The sequence below is a fragment of the Coturnix japonica genome, chromosome 1 (genome assembly GCF_001577835.2).
Source record: "Coturnix japonica isolate 7356 chromosome 1, Coturnix japonica 2.1, whole genome shotgun sequence".
Classification (NCBI taxonomy): domain Eukaryota; kingdom Metazoa; phylum Chordata; class Aves; order Galliformes; family Phasianidae; genus Coturnix; species Coturnix japonica.
The window spans coordinates 131,322,781-131,343,199 of record NC_029516.1 but is presented as its reverse complement, the minus strand read 5'-3'; the positions used below and the strand labels follow the sequence as shown (position 1 = coordinate 131,343,199).

The following is a 20,419-nucleotide window of genomic DNA, read 5'->3' as shown; positions in this document are numbered from 1 at the left end:
AAAATAAACAGATCTTTCCCTTTAATAAAGTTGGTGAAGCTTGAAGGAAAAAAAGAAAAAGAGAACACAGACATTCCAACTCTGTCAGACTACTAAGAAATAAGAATGAATACATGCAAAATACTGCTTTCCAAAGAAAGATAAACGAAAGAGTTGTGAAAATCCATTTCAGGACAGGAAAATTAGTAGGAATTCGCAGGAATGAGAACAGATATAGAGGTGAATGGATCAAGCAATATTGTGAGAGTTCCTTCAAAGCAGTCATTGCCCATTACATAATCCATAAGCACTGAGATATTAAACAGAAGTAGGGTCACGTAAGCGTACAGCAGAACCCATATTTTGGAATGAACATAAATAGATACAAACTCTAATGAAGCTACTGCTGCTACATCTTCACAAAGAGAGGATCAGCTTCACACTTTTATCTTCACACTTGGCACAGGCACTTGGAACAGGCATACAGATTATTCTTTCTTCAAAGAACGATGACATTCTAAAACATCTATCTACACTTTGCTCTCAAAGAAATATGCATTTGGGTCCTTATGTCTTGTGGTTTTGACCAGGATAGAGTTAATTTTCTTCAGATGCAGCTGGTATGGTGCCTTGCTTTGTTTTTGATGAAAATGGTGGTGATAACACAAGTGTTTTAATTGTTGCTGAGCAGTGCTTACATAGAGACATGGGCTTTCAGCCTCTTGTACTGCACTGCCAGTGAGGGGGCCAGAGGTGCATAAGGAGCTGGGAGGGGACACAGTTAGCACAGCTGGTGACTCAAACTGACCCAAGAGATGTCCCACATATGGCATCATACCAGTAATAAAATTAGGGTAAAGGAGGAGGAAGGAATGATACCCAGAGTGATAGCATTTATCAGTCAGCAGCTGTGTGGTGCTGAGTTGCCTGCTGATAAAATGGCCAGCTTCATTACGCTGCTTAATTTTAGGATAAACTTTAACTTACCTTAAAAAACGTTCATAGAGATGGCCTGAAGCGACTGAAAAAATGTTAAGAACATCACTTTTATTTTCCTTCTCTTCTGGTGAAATTTCTGAAAAACTAAGAAAATAACTGGATTATCATCTAAGATATACGTCTAACACAGAAAGAAAATTGAGATCGTAAAGGATGAGACGTTAGAAAATCCACAGAAGAAATATCCTAATGGAATGCACTCATATTTTACTTCCACTACACATCTTTCTAAGGTCTAGAAGGTGTTTTAAAATACTGAATATTAACTAAAGTTGACCATACCAGGTCAAACCACATATTTAGCCCTGTAACTTGTTGTCAGCAATGACCAACAATAAATGATGAGGTAAAAGGAATAACATTCAGCAGTCTGTGGTGATGGGATTTTCCAGGTGTTTTTCATAACTCTTCCTTAGTTTTTCATCAGTTCATTCAATTACTCTCCCTGCAGCAACTCAGGTTTAAGGTAAGCTGTCCAGAGCTTTTCTTTTCCAGCTACACAGCATTCTTTGTTTGCTTTAAATTCCAAGGATTGTTCTTTAACTGCATATGCCTTCCAGCACATAGAGGGAAGGGATCATAGCTGCAGTCCCCCTCGGAGCACTACTTTAATAGGTTTCTGAAGAGCAAAGGCTGCCTTAGCCAAACTGGTTATGTTATGGACCGACACTGTTGGAGATTCACTTTGGAATCATTTAGAATCCAAGCTGAAGACTAGCTCAGATGGAGCTCAGATGGAGTGTTTCCCTTTTAAAAACAAATTAATTTGTACCTTGTAACTGATTCCAAATTTCCTTTTCCTGTTGTTCCATCAGCAAGGAGATCTTCATTCATTTTATCAGGCTTTTTCTGTACCTAGTCATTAAAAAAAAAAAGCATGGATTCATGTCATTTGTGAAGTTAGTTGATAATAAATACTGTTTCAATTGGAGTATCTATGGTGGACTAACAGCTTCCCAATTCCTATCTCAGTAAAATAATTACTGAGCTGCATTAACCTAAACTGTAAAACTACTGTCACTTCGTACTTTTGAGATCTGTATAGAACTTACTACAGTAAGAAGCAAAGTAACCAATATATTATAACTCATGTTAGTTTCACATGTTTATATTGTTAAGCTAGCACTTGCAGACTTAGGTAGTCAGGCATTGGAATGCACTGCCCAGGGAGGTGGTGAAGTCACCAACCATGGGAGTGTTCAAGAAACTTTTGGATGCTGTGTTGATGAATACAATTTAGCTGGGAAGTATTGGTAATGGTTGGACTAGATGATCTTCTAGGTCTTTTCCAACCTTGATAATTCTGTGATTCTGTGACTTCTTTTCACATGGTGTCTTCCGAGCTGCTGAAGCCATATTCTAAATTACACTGAAGTGACTCTAAAGTTTAACTGAATGATAGAGCTTGCATATTCTCGTTATTATTTTAAGCCACACAACCTTTCACATCCAGCATGTTTCCTATTTTGGTACCCTCATACCCCTTCTCTGCAGCTTAAAGGCAGACTTCTCACCCTCCAAAAAGTGAATTATCTTCTGAAGGTTCTGGAAACTTTCAGTTACAGGACTGAGGAAGAGACTCAAAAAACACCTCTTTCTATCGAAGTTTACATAGTTCTGCCCTTCTCAGTGTCTAATATCAGAATACATCCCAAGTACACCTAAACAAAATATAATTTACATAATGTAACATATTTTTTCAGTATTTAAGAACAAAAGCCATGTAATTCTGTTAAGCAGAGAGGGAGTTTAAGGCACCAAGTTCTGACTATACATCAGTATTAAATGCCTTAAACTTGATGAGACAAATCCTATCTATGTTATACAGACAACTATTTAACGATTTCCCACACAATGAGTATAACCCGATTGGATCAAATGAACTTCATTAATTAGCATACCCTCCTCTATTTAAATTTACAAAATCTAAATGATACATTCCCGTGTATTACTTCCAATTAAGTATAGCCTAAGATGTGAGCATTAGTTTTATATATAAAGAAGCAGTGCAGACAAAATAAATAAATAAATCTCTCTTTACATACTTGGACTTTGATAATTTTGCTTCTGAAGTTGTTTAAAACCACAACAACATCTGCCAGGTCCGCTACAGAATCTGTTCCTTCATGGCTGTGAGGGGAAAAGAAACCATGCAAATGTACCGACTCGTTAGAGAATGAATTATCACCTGGGTTCAATTAGCGGATAAAGTTTAAGATTCCTGTTATTTATAGAAGCAATATTTCTTCATCTGCACCTAATTATTCCCTAACTTCAGAAAGTTTCTGAGCTTTGTTCAGAGCTCGTCACCGCGAATAGTTCTAAATTAAAAAGTGAGAGATTTTTACATGAGATTTTATCAACCAATGAAACATGCAGCAGTATTGAGGTGAATATATATTACGCATTCTACAGGTAAATACAGCATTAGAATATTAATCTACGCTTATCAAAGATGGAAAACATCTTAGAAATTGCCAAGTGATGGCACTAAAAGTACTTTTAAAACCAACCTGCCTTAGAAGGTCTGGAGAAAGCTTCATCACAGTGCTGAAATACCACAACTGGCAAAGATGACTGGCTTTGGCAACAGACAGGGCTATAGAACTACAGAACCACAGAGCCACAGAATGGCTTGAGTTGGAAGGGACCTTAAAGATCATCTAGTTCCAGCCTGCTGTGGGCAGGGACACCTCCCATGATACCGCGTTGCCCAGGTAATCTACACCACATGAACAATTGCCCCATCTAAAGCTATTCAGACATCTCTAGGCTGAACTCCAGTCCACTGAGTAAGAAGTATGATAAATGTAGCTGTCACTCTGTGATGCAGTGTAATGGCATAATTCTCAAATTTTCCAGCATTTATACCTTGAAAGGCCATATATTTTTCCTTCAATCCTTTCTTCCTTTTAAGAGCATCATGTACTTTCCCCTTGATACACAAGCAAGGTCTTGGTTTAAGAAAGTAATCTGCTACCCCTTACTTTTTGCCTTTTTTTTTTCTTCTTGGAAAACAGAAATATCTTGTCTCAATCTGCTTCATATTACTTAACTAAAAGTGACACAGTTTTATCTACTGATACACATTCTCTGTTTAATACACTGTCCTAAAATGTGCTAATGATCAAGTAAAGCACTCCTTATCCAGAGAGATATGGATTTGAAGAGTGCTCTATTTGGTGGATGAAGAATTAGCCAAATGGTTGTAGCCAAAAGGCTGTGGTCAATGGCTTCTTGTCCAGGTAAAGGCTGGAGATGAATGGTGTCCCCCAGGGGTCTGTCTTGGGACTGGTGCTATTCTACATCTTCATCAATGACACAGACAATGGATTTGAACGCACCCTCTGCAAGTTTGCAGTTGACAGCAACCTGAGTAGTGCAGCTGATACAACAGAAGGAAGAGATGCCATTCAGAGGGACCTGGACAGGCTTGAGAAGTGGGTCCACAAGGCCAAGTGAAAGCTGCTGCAACTTGGATTGGGGCAATCTCATACTTGAACTCAAACTGGGAGAGAGACATACTGAGAGCAGCTCTGTGGAAAAGACTTTGGGGTTCTGGTGCGAACAAAAAGCTGGACATGAGTATGGACACAATAAAAAGCTGGTATGTGAGAGCAGTGTGCTTCTGCAGCTGTGAATTCCAACTGTACGCTGGGCTGCATCAAAAGAGGGTGGCCAGCAGTGAGAGGGAAGTGACTCTTCCCCTCTGCTATGCCCTTGTAAGTCCCCATCTAGAGGACTGTATCCAGGGCTGGAGTCATCAGAAAAAAAAGGCATTGATCAGCTCACACAGGTCCAAAGGAGGTCACAAAGATGATCAGAGGGCTGGAGCACCTCACCTATGAAGACCGGCTGAGGGACCTGGGATTGCTCAGCCTGGAGAAGAGAAGGCTTTGGGAAGACCTCATTGTGATCTTCCAGTACTTAAAGAGACATTATAAAAAGGAGGGAGATGGACTTTGTACATAGGCAGACAGTGACAGAACTAGGGGAAAAGTGTTTAAACTGACAGAGGGGAGATTTTTAGTAGATATTAGGATTTCTTTTTTTTACTCAGAGAATAATGAAACTAGTAGTACTAATGTTCTGATACAATTTAGTGGGAAACTGCCGCTCAGAAAACAAAAGACAAGACTAACAATAAGTAGGGAGTAATTTGTTCTAAATTAGCTATTCATTCTCAGGAAAGAGGTCTTAGAGGCTGTAAATCTCTAAGAATATCAGCTCAGTATTGCTAGATTCTAATGCTCAGTGTCTAGCAATATTAAGAATGGAGACAGGGTGCTACTGTTTCACAGAAAATGAAGCAGTAAGGAATTCAACAATGTTATTGCACAATAAATCCATCTTTACTTACGGCTACCCAAATCAAAATGATAGGGCAGAATTAGAGAAGACAAACACAAAAGCAACAAAGATGACAAATATACGGAGATCCTCTACATGAGGAAGGACTACACTCAGAATTTTCAACTCAGAAATGAGAAAAACAAAGGAGAAAGAAAGACCGATTGTACTCTGAACATAAATCTGTCTGTGTTTATTACAAAGAAATACTTCTATTTATGAAGGGTATATTCACAACAAAGCTGTAGAGTAAATTAGCTGTCTTTTTTTCTTAATCACGCATGCCTTTTAAACAATACTTTGAAAACTATGCCTCTGTAAATATTTAATGCTGCTGTTTTATGCTCTCTTTCAACTGAAGAAACAAAAGGGATTTTATGTTTTAAATCACAATCTAGCACGATATAAACAGAAAGGATGTCTAATCAGATTGGGGTACTTACTGCACAAAGCAAGAAGGAATCTAATCGTAAAACAATACTGAAAAGATCAATGTTTAAAACAAAATATACTATCTCAGTAACTATTTCAGAAGCGCAAGAATCAGATGGCACAAAACTACCATCACAGAACAAGCAGTCTGAATGGAAACTACAATCATTCAACAGATATCTCTATTCAGGACCAGACCTTGATTAAAAAAAGCATCAGAGTCATGGATAAAAAGAGATAAATCTCATTCAGGGGCTTCTGAAAATGTAATCCCAGACAGAAGTAAAAAAAAAAAGTCATTATATTGCTTAGAATATTAAGGATACAATACAATCTATCACATACAGGTCCTCTATTTCTCAGCTTACACATGCAATTCTAGATCATCCTTGGAGGAGCGACATGAAATTGTTCTTTATTCTGTTACTTAGCCATGCAGATGATATATACAAAAATTTATAGGCAGTGTGCTTGAATTTATAAAAAGCCTTCCTAAAAAGGAAGACATTCAAAGTTAGTTTTAAATGTTATTAATTTCTTCTAATTGCGCTTTCACACAATAAGGTACCTGTTAGACGAAGGTATCTGTTACATCTGGTTCTTGTTCTATTTTCTCATGTTGTTTTTGCTAATTTTTCTTCAACACGTGTTATGCCGTACTTAAACAGAATCATTTATAAGCACATTTCCGAAGCACGGATTAATACTTACGAAAAAACCCGATAAATGTCTTCAGATCTTCCTTTACGCAACCTCAGTGTCCAAGCACCCGGGTTTGCTTTCAGCTGAAAATACCCCTATGAAAAAGAGAAAAGATTGTGATTGTTCTGTCATTTAATGATCAGCCATATACACGCGTAAACATCAGTTATCCAACATTTGATACAGCAGCCGAGGTTAGTAACCATTCATTGCCTACTGCCATATTAATCCTGAAAGTAATAAGGCATGTATGCAGCTACATATCACCTTTCCTGCACGTCCATATTAATGTTTTCCAGTTTTCCATTTATTTCTAGCTAAATTTGAGATGTATACAAAATCTCCCTCCAAAACAATAAGTCACTGAGCGTTAAAGAAGAAAATTATTAAACGCCCCCTAAGCCAAAAAGCTTCTTTGAAATCTAAAATTTTGTCTGTAGTAACTTTCAACTAAATGTGGCTCTTCCCCAGTTTTGGAACTTTGCATACAGCCAGAAGTTATGTTATACTGAACACCTTCTACTATTGAGAAAGTATTAGGTACTGGTATTAAAGGCTTAAACTTTACTAAGCATTTTCTTCCTTGTGATAGAATGTTCAAAGAGAGCTGAGAATAGCTGATAGATAACAGATCTTATTCATCAAAAGTAATTTTTCCCTTTCAAACTAGACCAGACAAAATACATTTTCTCACTTCAAAAATTACAAGACCTTCTGCTTTACAGACTGCTGCCAACAAAAATAATTACTTCAGATAACCAGAGGAATTCTGAGGTGTGGATTTGCCCTACAGAGGCTTTAAGCACTTAACGGAAGCATCTAAAATAGGAGCCTTCTTTGCCTGGATCATTTGTCACAAAAATGGTTATCTTAGTCAGAAAGTGATTCACACCTTATGTTTGTTGGTAGAACCACCAATTATATGAAGTTATCTACTTCCTACCATTGACTTATGGCAATGAGACTCCCACTTTAGGTATTTCAGATAAGGGTCTGAAATTGGGAGAAATCCAAATCTCTATTGGATCATAAGAGTGGGGAAAAATACTGGGCAAAGAGGAGACGCCCATCCTCTCCTGTAGGTGGTCTCAACTTCAGGATACTGCTGTTATTTTGAACACTTCTATTTTGCAATACGGAGAAACAGACTTAAAGGAAAAGAATCTCATAAAGATTAAAGAACAAGAATCTTATAAAGAATTCTCATCAAGAGTGTGCAATTGTAATGACTGCTTTTGCACTGAATACTTACCAAGTTGGCCATCACAATAGTATCAACCATGACAGGATTATTCTTTGTGCCCAGAGTGAACTGTAGCCCTCGAGGAGGTTGTCCAGTTGACACATCAAAGCAATGTCCTTCAAGCAATATGTATTCCAGTTCATATTCTGTTGCAACAGTTCCTTTTATCTGTGGGAGAAATATCTTATTACTAAATGATGTCATTTAACTATGTGGGAAAATGAACATACTACGAGGACAAACACGATGAATGAGATTCACCTCACTTACCTTCAACTGATGAATCCAAGAGAATGCTCTTCAAGGGGGAAAATCTCTCAAGTTTAAAATAGGTATCCAAGACAAAGAGGAAAACTCACTCTATTGAGGATCCCTCCCTCCACTATTGAGGAAGCTGAACTTTGGCAGGGCAACCCCCAATCTTACCTTTATCGTACATTCTCCAAATATAAGATTTTGGTGGAACAAACACCTTTGACCTTTTACATAATAATTGTGAATGAAACAAATTCAGTTATTTTGAAACTGAGGATTAAGAACCTAATTTAATGAAATCTGAACTAAAAAGAGATAAAATATATCTAAATCTGTATTTTAATCTATTTTAATAAACAGCAATGTAGTTAGACTTATTTGAAGATACAGACACAATAATTCTATTGCTACTAAAAATGTATAAAAAAGTGAAGAAAAATAGAAAACTAAGACCTAGAGATACTTAGCTGGTATATTTTTTATCTCAAAAAATGAATATTGCTGTTAAAAATAAAAAAGCTCAACACGGGAGATAAACCAATTTTACTTGTACCCTGCTATTTTTTAATTTAACTTTAATTGCTGTCTTTAAACTAGCCTGATCTGGTGGTTGGCGACCCTGCCCACAGAAGGGGAGCTGAAATTAGATGATCTCTGAGGTCCTTTTCAACCCAGGCCATTCTATGTTTCTGTGATTTAAATACTCATTTTTGTGAGGTTTTTGTTTGTTTGTATTTAAGAAAGAATGTGGGAGGAAAAAAAAGGCAATAAAAATAAAAATAGTAAAATACTGACTGAATTATCAATTACCACAGAAAGCATTTCTGGAAAACAGACCAAAATCACATGAGATTTTCTCTCCCTTCTTGTGATGGAAAGCCCAATACAAGTTTTATAACGTTTACAAACTATTACTTACATCCTGCAAATGAATGTTATCAAGATCACAGGAACTGTTCACCGCTTCAACCAACCAGCTTTCAGGAGTGATCATGTTTAAAGTCAAAAGGAGTGATTCTGGCAACTCCAGGAATTTTGCCACGGGTTCAGAAGGAAGGTTTTTGTTGATCCCGTACATTATTTCTGGCTCCAGAACAAAACGATAGAAGCTGTTGGAGAAGAGTTCAAACAAAACCACGTTTACTCAAGTATTAAGTATAAGTCACAAGCTCGATATTCTAAAATATGTCATAATACAGTCAACATATACCAACAGTTTCTGACACGAGCAGCAGAGAGCAGAGGGAAGGTAAGATCTCTCTGTTCCTTTTCAACTCTTACTCGTATTCTCCAGGGACGATGTTATTGGAACAACAGAATAACAATTATTTCCATCCTCTACCAATATCAAAGAACATGAGAAGAAGCAGAACTGAGGCAGAAGAGCAGTGAAGATGGAATGAGTGAACAATCAGTACTTCATATGGAAAATAAAACAAAACCCAAATTGTGAAAAGTAAAAAAGGTAAGAAGGCCTGTACCCATCAAGAAGAATACAATTTTCCCACACAGTACTTTGACTAAGGTGTATATGGATGCATTTTGTATGAAACTATTGCTGTAAGAAAAATATGACCTGTCCTCAGGGCAGGTTCCAGAACACTTCTTCCTCTCACTTTCCCAAGTATGAAAACCTGGATAGTGTGTCTAGCTTTATAACCGATTGTGACAGCATTCAGACAAGATACTCAGAAGACTGATGATGCAGTTGCTCTCTTGCAGTGTAAGAAACGTGAGATCAATTTTTTCTCAAGCTGATTAGACACTGAGGACTTCTGCTTTGTGGGCAACCTATCAATTCTCCTAGGCTACCAGCTGAAGGGCAGGCACTATCCTCAGCTCCCTCCCATAACACAATTACAGGTAAAACTTCTGATAAATGCATAGCAGTGTTCAAACATGTCTCTTAGAGGGAAAGGAATCCTCTCTGTGAAGTTCATGTCAGTGTAAATGTCTGTAACTGAATCAGTGAACTCTGAACTTAATTAGTGGTCCTTATAGCCAGTTAAGAGAAAATTCAATTTAAAGCTTTCAGTATTCTTAATGACTTAAATCTAGGTCTCAAGTATGGACTGCACACTTATTTAGATGAATTTCATCTTTAAATTGAGTGCACTGAATCTGAAAAGTTCATTACACATTCAGTGGACTGCATTCAAGTTAGGCAGACAATCCTGTTCTACAAGTTTCTACAGGCATGGAAGACTCTCGGTTGATTCTTATAGGGATTGCTTCTAATAGGCAAACATGATGGACTAGATACTCCATTGTGATGCAACGTTGATTTGTTTTCTAGACAACTAATGCAACAAACAAAACCACAAACATTAATCACCATTTCTTTTTTAATGGAAGATGTACTTTTAAGGCTTTTTAAAAATTATTTATTTTTTTTTTTTAGCAAACGAGCTGAGATCAGATACTTGTAAGGAAAGCTATGAATTACTCACCTCGTCAGTGGCACTTCAGAAAGCTTAGATCTGCTGTTCAAAAACAACCTGAGTTTCACATTGACAACGTCTTTCAGTACCTACAGAACAAAAAATAACAGGTTCTTGATAATCGCCAAGCTTTGCAAATGAGCCAAAATTATCATGGTGGCATTTCTCAAACTTCAGTAGAAATCTCCAAAATTATAAAGCTGTGAATACGCTTGTATATTAAGGGATGCTGTCGTTAATTCCAAATGAAGATCTGAATATTTCTAGAAATGAGTGATATAGCACACAATATCCCTGATAGTCAAATAAGTAATATGGAATCATGGACTCAGAACATCCCAAGTTGGAAGGGACCCATAAGGATCATCAAGTCCAACTCCTGGTATATTTTCAGCAGTACTGATTTTCAAAGAGCTGTACTGAAATAGCTTCTCTTAGGGAATTGTAGAATATAGTGAATTTCTGAAAATTATTTGAATATAGCCAGCAATTGATAAACGGTGTGTTTAAACTATTGCATCAATTTCAAGACATTCCAGTTACTTCAAGTTTTTTCTACTTCTTTCTTCAGTTCATTAATTTGTTCATTACTAAAACATGGATGCTGCTATATAGGAGCTATGACAATAGATTTTGTTCTTATTTTTGTGAGCAAGCTATTTTGTTTAAAATTAAGAATTCTTTAAAGCACTCTTAAAAACCTTGAACAGATGACCCTCATTTATGTGGTTTCTGATTAAAAGTGCTTACTTGGAAGTACAAAGCAGTTGTGTCTGCTTTTATGGATATTATTAGAAAAGCAAATAAGACATTAAAGCTAAGTTAAAATATGGATACTACTAAGGCTAACATCACTATAACGGTAAGTAAATTGGGAAGCAAGCTAGATAACAGCTTCCTTAAATTGCTCTTATATAAAAGGTAATATTTTTCTTTCTTTAGCTCAGCCCATAGCTACACATTCTTTGCTATGGTGATACAGCTTTACACGGACCAAACACTGCTCACAGTTTGTCACCTTCATCCTTTGTGTCACCTGTATCCCATCACTGAAAAGCTACTGAGCAAAAAACTAAGCCTAGGAAATGGCACAAAGGTGAGAAAAAGGGAAGAAACAAATGAGAACCTCAACAGCACTAATACTCAGTATTTGTAACTTGAAAGACCTCTTAAGGTTAACAAATGAATCTAGCATGGATAAAGCTCAGGTACTTCTTCTCAGACAGAGGGAGCTTGAGGAATAATTTCAGGTCAAAATAAGGTTTAAGATTTATTACAGATGTTGCCTGATATGTGCTTTAAAAAACAGCAAGTCACGATAGTAAGAATAAATTAATTAAGCAGCAAGTACCGAGGAAAATTATTTCACAGTCAGTAAACAAAAGGAAACTGGAAATCCTCTTATGGCAAAGTATTAAAAGAGTTCAGTCTGTTTACTTGAATTAAGTAATTTGGATTTTTTTTTTTTTTCCCAGGGAATACTTCTTGCTGTAACAATTGGCTGAGTTATTTAAGTTTATCTGTCTTGAAAATGATGTAAGCCCAAGTTTTATTTAGTGCATGAAGTCACTTTGCAAAGTGCTTACACTCAGTTATAACCACAACTCATCTGAGACGCATTAAGTCGCTAAACCACAATTATTCGATTGACCACTTGGAACTGTGTGTGAACTTAATGTGAAGCATCTATACTGAAAATAAAATCTTACAATAGAATCTTCAGTAGAACTGATGAAATTATCAGAAGATGAATACGTAACGCTTGGAGCTGAATTACAATCTGCAGTTCCAAGTCTGAGTTTAACAGTCAGATTAATTAACCACTGGAAATGCTCAGCAAGAACTGTGATCCGCACTTCACCACTTGGCAATATATAAATTAGGATTAGATTGGAAAAATGATTTATGCTTCAAACGTTAACTGATCACAAGAAGGTCCTCTGATCTGTCTGATAATAGGAAACCAGACCAGATTATCGAAGGGGCTCCTTTCAGAGACTTCTCCTTACCTCTAGGATGGAGTAAGAATTTCTCCTTGAAGACAAACGAGCAAAGGAAAGAAGGTAAAAAATAACTGACAGGAAAAAAGAAAAAGGTGATTTTTTCTCCTCACTTTACCAATGCCTTTTTCTTTAGCAACTACAGTTACTCGAAGACAAAAGGAATAGTAGAATCCTAACATTTTGTACTGCTGAAGCCAAGCTGTAAGGCTAGAGGACAGTCCAGTGGCACCGTGTGTAATATTTTTTCCAGCTGTTTTTGGTGAACCTCGACAAAAACTACCCATTTTGAATTAATTTTTAGAAGAAACAACTTCCACTTTTTTTCACATCACCTTTGGGAACACTTTCATAAGTTGAGGACAAGTTAACTCTTCCATGTATTCTTCTCAGAACTGGTGAGGTCTGACCCCAGTAAAGCTAAGTCTGGTGTTTAAAATTCTGCTATGACTGCTATCTTGTCTGGAAATGTTTAGTGCTGAAACATATGATGAAAGCAAAACAGTGCTTATGTGGAAAGTTCTGCCTGTCTCCCTCTGGAAACAACAAACAGCAGTTCTTAAGATACAGCTTACTATACATTAATGCAATAAAAGAAACAAACAAAAAACCATCTCCATACAAACATTTCTGAATTGTTTAGCTTCAGTAGCACTGTATTATGTTTTCTGAAGGGTTGGCTTCCCCAATATGACAACAGCTTGTATGAACCAAGTATCATCAAGTACAATAGCTGAAGAGCTTGGTAACCCATGGGAGTCATTTGCCTAGACAAGGATTAAGGGAGACACTGCTTGATAGGGAACCTCCTGCATTATGAGAAATGGAGGCTTCTGATTCAAGCTACAAGAACCTCGAGGCCACTTACTATACAAAAGACTTCTGATGTCAAAAGACTCCATTCTGCCCAACTGGAGAGAGTTTCCAGTCAACTCCAAAACTGAAACAATTTCATTTGGTAGTATCAACATTTCATTGCAACTGAGAATGGTGAAATGAAAGATCTGAGTCTAGAGAAAAACGAGTCTCAAAACAAACAGAGGTACTGTAATATCAGAATTTCATGAAATCTTAAAATGTTTCACTTTGCTTCATTATTATGTACGAAGACTGACTTTAAGCTTCAACATTCCATACCAAATTCACAATAAGATATAAAAATGGGAGCAAGAAAGTAATGTAAGAATTTATGAAACTTCCATAATTATTGCACAGAAAAAGATAAAACAGGACACAGCAAAAATTAAGTTACAGGCTTCAGAACTCTAACGGACTATAAAGTGAAGAGAAATTTACATTTTTATGGAAAACTATAAAGGGACTGAGGTGGAATGATATTCTGCAGCTAGCGAAAGAAGAAAACCATTTTAGGAGCTATGTTTTTAGGACAGTTTTTCCTCGGATGATCAATAGCTACACACAATGGAAGTCTTCTAGATATACCTGGTAGCATTAATCAACTGAGAAATACTCTTCCAAGAGCTGAAAGGTTTACAGTCCAATCTCCTTATGATGACATTACGGGTCAGATTTAGACCACCTCATTTAGGTACCTTGGAAAACTGAGGTGATTTGGTTTAATGGAAAAAAATATATGCCTCTTAGGATGTTGAAATGGGAGGTCCTTTCCCTCTATGTAACACAGATGACTTTGTCCTTTCCTCCTATTCACTATAAAGACCATTTATGGACTCGCTTCTAAGGGGGACTGGTTTATGGGATATTGGAATTTTAATTACAAATAAGGTACTTAACAAGGATGAACTAGATCAACTCTGACCTTTAAGTATGAATTCAAATAAACTAACAGATACTTAATTAAAAATTTCTAAATTTTGCTTGCCACTTTACTAAATTGAACATGGAAACAAGAAGTACAGATTAGAAGAAATGACGACCATCTTACAATCAGTAAATGAGCCATCTTCTGTGCTTCTCTTGTCAATGGATCGACAATAGCAATAACGTCATAGAATGGTTCATTCTCTTGGGGTTCCATTTTTACTACACTGCTGAAAACACAATTAACAAATAAGTGACATGAAAACTGAATTAATTTTCTAGAAATAGCATTAAAAAAACCCCCACATTTTAAAGGCACTTTTTTGTAATATCAGAGATGCTTTAGATTTCACTGCTTATGAAAACATTTTCCTGATTTCAAACACCAATCACTTTCGCCCTCTGTGATATCACTAAAAAAGGCCAAATATGAACTCTGATCATGGTGCTCGTGCCAATGTCCTTTTGTACCTGTCTTTACTCCAGAAGATTGGCTTCAGCTATGCTTAGATAAAAAACAGGTACTATTAGTATCCCACAGATGTAAATTATACTGTTTTAGATCTCATTCGGGTCCCCGGATGCTTTAAAGGCCAGGCTGGATGTGGCTTGGGGCAGCCTGGTTGAGTAGCTGGTGACCCTGCCCATGGCAGGGGTGTTGAAACTGGATGATCTTTGAGGTCCTTTTCAACCCAGGCCATTCTAATAGCTTATGATTCAATAACAATGACAGCCAAAGAAGGTGCTTCTGGCATACTCACTTGCTAAGCCTAGGATCAGTAACACGAGAGTTCAATACACACACCTAAGTGCAGTAGTGGCACTGGTATGAAGTGGCCTAATGTCAATCTGTCAGCTGAAGACAGTCCGCTCATTTTCTTAGTAAGGAATCAGATGACAATGAGCCACACAATTTGCATTTCAATGTAATCTAATTGCATTTTAGGATCAAGCTGAGAACAGGGATTAAGAGTGACACTGCTAATCCACAAATTGTTATGTAAGTATGAGCATGTGTGTATTAGCCTTGCCAATGGTAATCAGAACGAGTGGAATAGACTGGAGTTTTCCACTTTGATGAAGAACAGTGAGGGCTCACTGACTTCTGATCTGTGAAGTTAATTCTAACATTTCAGTAAATGCAAAGTATGTACTCCAATCTTTCTAACTCCAGATCAGAACTTTTATTCACACAGATTGTTATCTCTCTTCAATAAAGGTTAAGGCTGGAAAACCATTAGGTATTACTAACTCATCTATTAAGAGAGGTAAAAACATATGATGCTAGGACAGATGAACAGCTTGTTCACACAGACACACAACCAATAACTTTTGAAACTGACATGCTAATTCACATTTCTAAATGTAATAATAATTCTAATGTAATAATCAGAACATTTTAATTTTAATATAGAAATACTGTAAGTGCATTGTAACGACAGACAGAACTTACCTGTGTTGTTCTCTAAGTAATTTAGCATCTTGTCTTGTCTCTGTTTTAGGCAAAGACGACAGCAGAGCATCTATTTTCATAATCAAATCACTGCCACTGTATTAAATAAGGCACATAAATAAGGTACATACATTTTGCAAAGAGTTTCATCACAAAGGGAGTAAAACATTCAGATTTTAGTGCATGTCTGTCTACATAATGCTTATTAAAATGAAGCAAGATAGAATTACCAGAATTCACATTCAGGTCTGCAATTTGCATACCATAATCTACTGATATTTACAGCTCTTTATTCCTCATCTTATTACTTTTCTCTATGACAACACCTAGAAACAGACATAACTGAAGACAATTTCCAGTTTACTTACCCAGATCTTTGACATTTTTTTTCATTTCTTACTGGAATTTCTTTAGATATCTCAGCGGTTCTATTTCAGCCCCACTGAACATTTAATCACATTTGATTACGTGTTTTGCCTCTCACTACTCAACTCCTTGAAAATTCTAACTCTTCTCGGTTTTTGTGGTACTTATTTGCTCAGTTACGCCGGTGCTTCTAAATAGCAGAAATGATGCTCAGACACAGTAATGCAATACGCATTTCTCCATAGTTGTCGTGGAAAAATAATGTGATTTTTCTCTCTTCTTTGAACGCAAATCAGATGGTTAGATTAGAAGCTGGCTAGAAGCCAATTGTACCCGTTCAATCAACAGATGTGTGAATACTGCCTAGCAGGGTATCAAAGCACTGCATTTGTCCTTGCCTCTACAGGCTCCTTTTCTAATGACTCTCAAAGACAATGTACTTTTTTACTTCAAATATCAACATTCATACATTTCTGTGTTTTTAAGATGCACTCGATTTTATTACGCTTATTACTATTCATTGTAATCATCTTTAAGTGACCAAAAGGTGGTAGGAATTGTTTACAGGAAAAAGGTTAGAAGGAAAACGCTAAAAAGGAAACAAGGAATCATTAAAATTGTCTCCATAAATGTACACGGATGCTAAGAGGACAGCAAATGCTTAATACAAAGCAGCGAACACTAAGTGCAGATATAGTGTAAATGCAAGTATACAGTATGAAAAGTACAACTGCTATATATTTGAATCTTTGTTCATATTCCACAGGCAAAAGGATTATGAAATTGTTACCATCAATAAACAAAGCACGTTATTGTATCTTTGGCCAATAAGCCCTCAAAATCAAAAAAAATTTTACCTTTTAGTATTGACTCCCATCTCTTTGACAACTGCTTTAATCTTCTCTGCTGAGGTACTGTATGTTATTTGTTCTAACAAATTAAAGTCTTCTGTCTGGAATTCATTTTCACCTAAAGGACCCAGTATCTTGGAGAAAAAAGATGATGTTACTAAGCACAGAATCTTCTAATACTGTAAGCAAAAATATATTAAGATTTTAAGTGAAGGCAAAATATTCAATACACAACTCCCCACAGCCCTGTATAATTTCTGTGGTATTTCAAGTAACATCTCAGAAGCCATTTAAGGATGTACAAGAGCAGGTAAGTACACAGATCAAAATGTTTCCAGTAATGAGATACCAGCATATCATTTTTGTGGTTTTTTTCCCTAATGGTGGAGTAATAAAATAGAAAAGACTTAAGAAGCAATTTATACAAAAGTGTATTTGTACTGCAGGGCATTGACTGCCACTAGCAAATACTGTTGAACCTAGCACTCTATTCTCAATCACAGTCAATTTATAGCCAAACTGCAGTAAAGGCTATTGATTTCAGAAAACACATACTAAAAATTTAAAGGCCAAAAAGTATTATGCTTGAATATTAAGACTATAGAACAATGTAATGGTTACTAACATTTATTTTTTTTTTTCTTTCCTACAACAGAAGAGTTTGGAATTACTACTTTAATCAATGCAACTTTATTTTGATCATAAGTTTATCCTGCGCCAATTGTGTGAAATACAAGTAACGTAAGGATCAATATTTACTCCTAAGCATCATTAATAATACATCAAACTCCTATTCATAGGATTTTGTCACTTATTTAATCAGATTTTCCCTAAAAGAGGTGTGGGCATGACATAAGTACATAGTACCGTCAATGGGATGGAACTAATAAACTAATAATAGGAAGGAAGCAAATAAGACATGAAACAAGACAAATACTCATAATGATCCCTAACAACAGGCTGCAAAAGTGGGAAATTAATACCTTGCATTTTCTGAAACTGAAATTCCAGGAAATAAAAAGTAACCACAAAGAGATTGAGATATGACAATTCCGTTCTTACCCTGCCATTGCTCACAACAGCCATTTGTCCAGGAAGCAGCTTAAGAACCTCCTGACAGAACATCTGGTGGGTTTTAATTATATCCAGTCCTAAAGTGTTATACTTCTTCTCAAAAGCATCATCATTCTTTCCCTAAGGCAAAAGTAAAGTATGAGACTGTGAAATGATTCAGCAAAACTACATTTCCTAACAGCTGAAGCAAGCAAGGAGAACTTCCAGCTACGTGGCAACTAAAAATCAAAATAAAACAACCACCTCAGCTTTAATTTAAGTATATGTTATTGGTTCAGAGCCACAGCCTCCCAGCTGGTTGGTGGGCAAATTTTACCCTCCAGCAACCACTAATAAATAACCATGAGAGGAAAGCCGAGCCCAAAGTTAAACACTTTCTCTAAGATCCAGCACACAGCTGCATAAAAACTAACACTCTGAATTAACCCTTGAAATGCACTATCATCTGCAGGTAAAAAGCATAAAGAACACTTGACTCTAAAAACTAACACCTGTTTTAACATGTTTGTTTGATACAGCTTAAACATAGAATGGAATCATAAGATGGTCTGTGTTGGAAGGGACCCCAAGGATCACCATGTTTCAGCCCCCCATCACAGGCAGCTCCACCAGCCTCCAGATCTGGCACTAGACCAGGTTGCCCAGGGCCCCACCCAACCTGGCTTAATTCTGAACCCTTAATTCTTGAAAAACATTAAAACATTAACTTTAATGAAGAGCAAGCTTTGAAATAATGATGAAAATTAAACCATTTTAGTCTCAGTAATCCAGTACCCATTCTCTACTTCCCAGTACTCTCATATTTTCTTCCTTTACCAGAGAGAAACTGCTCGTTCCTCATCACATGAAGGATGTCAAAAAGCACTGAATCCGCTGACCCAAAAACTGTGAGGCTTAACATAGCTCCTCTCAACTGTACAGCCTTACAAGAATAAAACCGTTTGAAACAAAACAGAAAGTAGCCCATTTTAGTTTGCACTCACTGGGAGGAGGATTTTAACAATGTTAGTTCCAGCAGCAAGGGATTTTGCTGTCTCTTCCTTTGTGAGTTTACTTAGGAAACTTTTCAAGCTCCTGTTGCTTTGTGTTAGAAAAGCTGTCAAAATTCCTCTTGCAATGGCTGTGTTATCTTCCTTTATTTTTGATGAAGGATTGTTCAAAACCCCAATTCGTACATGACTGCTTGTTTTCTGCAATGAAAAACATGGAATAATGCACAATTTTACAGTCCCGTCTGCTGTTACTAAATGCGTGCATATTTATTATAATGCTCTTTTTTTTTTTACTATTTAACTTTTTTTAACGTTTTTTACTATTTAACTTTTTGGAACAATTTGTATTTAGAAAATATACCAGAGTACCTAATTCAGAACTTCAACTACCAGCAAAAGTGCTATTAATAAGGACTTACCTATTCTGAGACACATTTTAAATATAAGACTTTTTTTTTTCTGATAAAATAATGACCTTTGAGCATTATGCAGGGTACAAATGGACGTCCATTTACAGTCTTCAGGCTTGGTTTTGTAGATGTGCTTTCTTCAATTTTTTTTCAGAAACATTTCAAACTGAGCCCAGAATAGATACAAGGTTAATTTATCCACTTATCACTTAATCAGCAGGAAACTCTTCCACTAGCTAAACTAACTGATGGCACTTAAATCTTAGTATGAGAGACTGATGACCCGAGGATAGGACCAAGTAGCATCACTAGCTGAAGAAAAGGGACTCCATTACACTCCACTGTAATGAAGAATATAAAACGGAGGGATGAATCAGGTGGTTGTCAACAGAATTAAACTGCAAAATTTCAATATCAGCCCTTGATAAAAAGGTTTTAAACAGAGAATGGTGCTCTCTCTCACTTGCAGGAGGACAAGCTGGGCATCATGCCATGTTATAAGATGCACAGCAAGCCAATGAAGGCGTCATCCTTCTCCTCAACTTAATGCTGCTGCAGCTGGCCTTGCCCCCCACAATGCAGCAAGTACATTCAGATGCTGGAGACTCTTCCAGCCAAGATATTGCTTGTTTTTTCAAATTAAGTTAAAATACATTAGTCCTTTTCAAAATAATACCACGATACATGAGCCAGAGACTCACCAGGTGTTTCAAGGCATTAGAAAGCAGCTGTCTCCCAGACGGCTTATCAAAATCAGCAATAATCCAGACAGTAACAGCATATAATGCACCCTCATCTGAAAAGTAAAAATAATCTTGCTTTACATTCTAGAGAATCTTCTCACGAATAACAAACAATGAATTAATCTGTTCAAGATTTTGAAGGCTCAGTGTATTTGACTGCTAACTGTAAGACTTCAACTGTAACTATCTGATGTGGCATATCAAATAGAAATAACATTCTTAGGAAGAACTTCACTACGTTAACACCAGAGTTTAAGAAGCATTTGGACAACACTCAGACATAGGGTTTGAACTTGCAATAGTACTCTGTGGGACTATGATGTGGCCTTGACCATCCTTGAGGGGCC

The 20,419-nt window shown here is 36.6% G+C and overlaps 1 protein-coding gene across 3 annotated transcripts in view; it reads right to left on the bottom strand.

Moving 5' to 3' along the window:
- UGGT2 (UDP-glucose glycoprotein glucosyltransferase 2) overlaps positions 1-20,419 on the bottom strand; it is a 66,307-nt gene that overhangs the window by 7,758 nt on the left and 38,130 nt on the right. For 2 of the 3 annotated variants that reach the window (XM_032442037.1, XM_015851550.2), the window contains exons 20-32: positions 20,031-20,125; positions 18,911-19,117; positions 17,916-18,047; positions 16,860-16,987; positions 15,637-15,732; positions 14,308-14,413; positions 10,411-10,490; positions 8,880-9,069; positions 7,715-7,873; positions 6,472-6,557; positions 3,024-3,108; positions 1,751-1,833; positions 967-1,062 (exon numbers count right to left, since the gene is read on the bottom strand). In XM_032442037.1, the coding sequence (XP_032297928.1) occupies positions 967-1,062; positions 1,751-1,833; positions 3,024-3,108; positions 6,472-6,557; positions 7,715-7,873; positions 8,880-9,069; positions 10,411-10,490; positions 14,308-14,413; positions 15,637-15,732; positions 16,860-16,987; positions 17,916-18,047; positions 18,911-19,117; positions 20,031-20,125 (1,543 nt within the window). The remainder of the gene's footprint in view (positions 1-966; positions 1,063-1,750; positions 1,834-3,023; positions 3,109-6,471; positions 6,558-7,714; positions 7,874-8,879; positions 9,070-10,410; positions 10,491-14,307; positions 14,414-15,636; positions 15,733-16,859; positions 16,988-17,915; positions 18,048-18,910; positions 19,118-20,030; positions 20,126-20,419) is intronic. The other variant, XM_015851551.2, reaches the window with a different exon arrangement.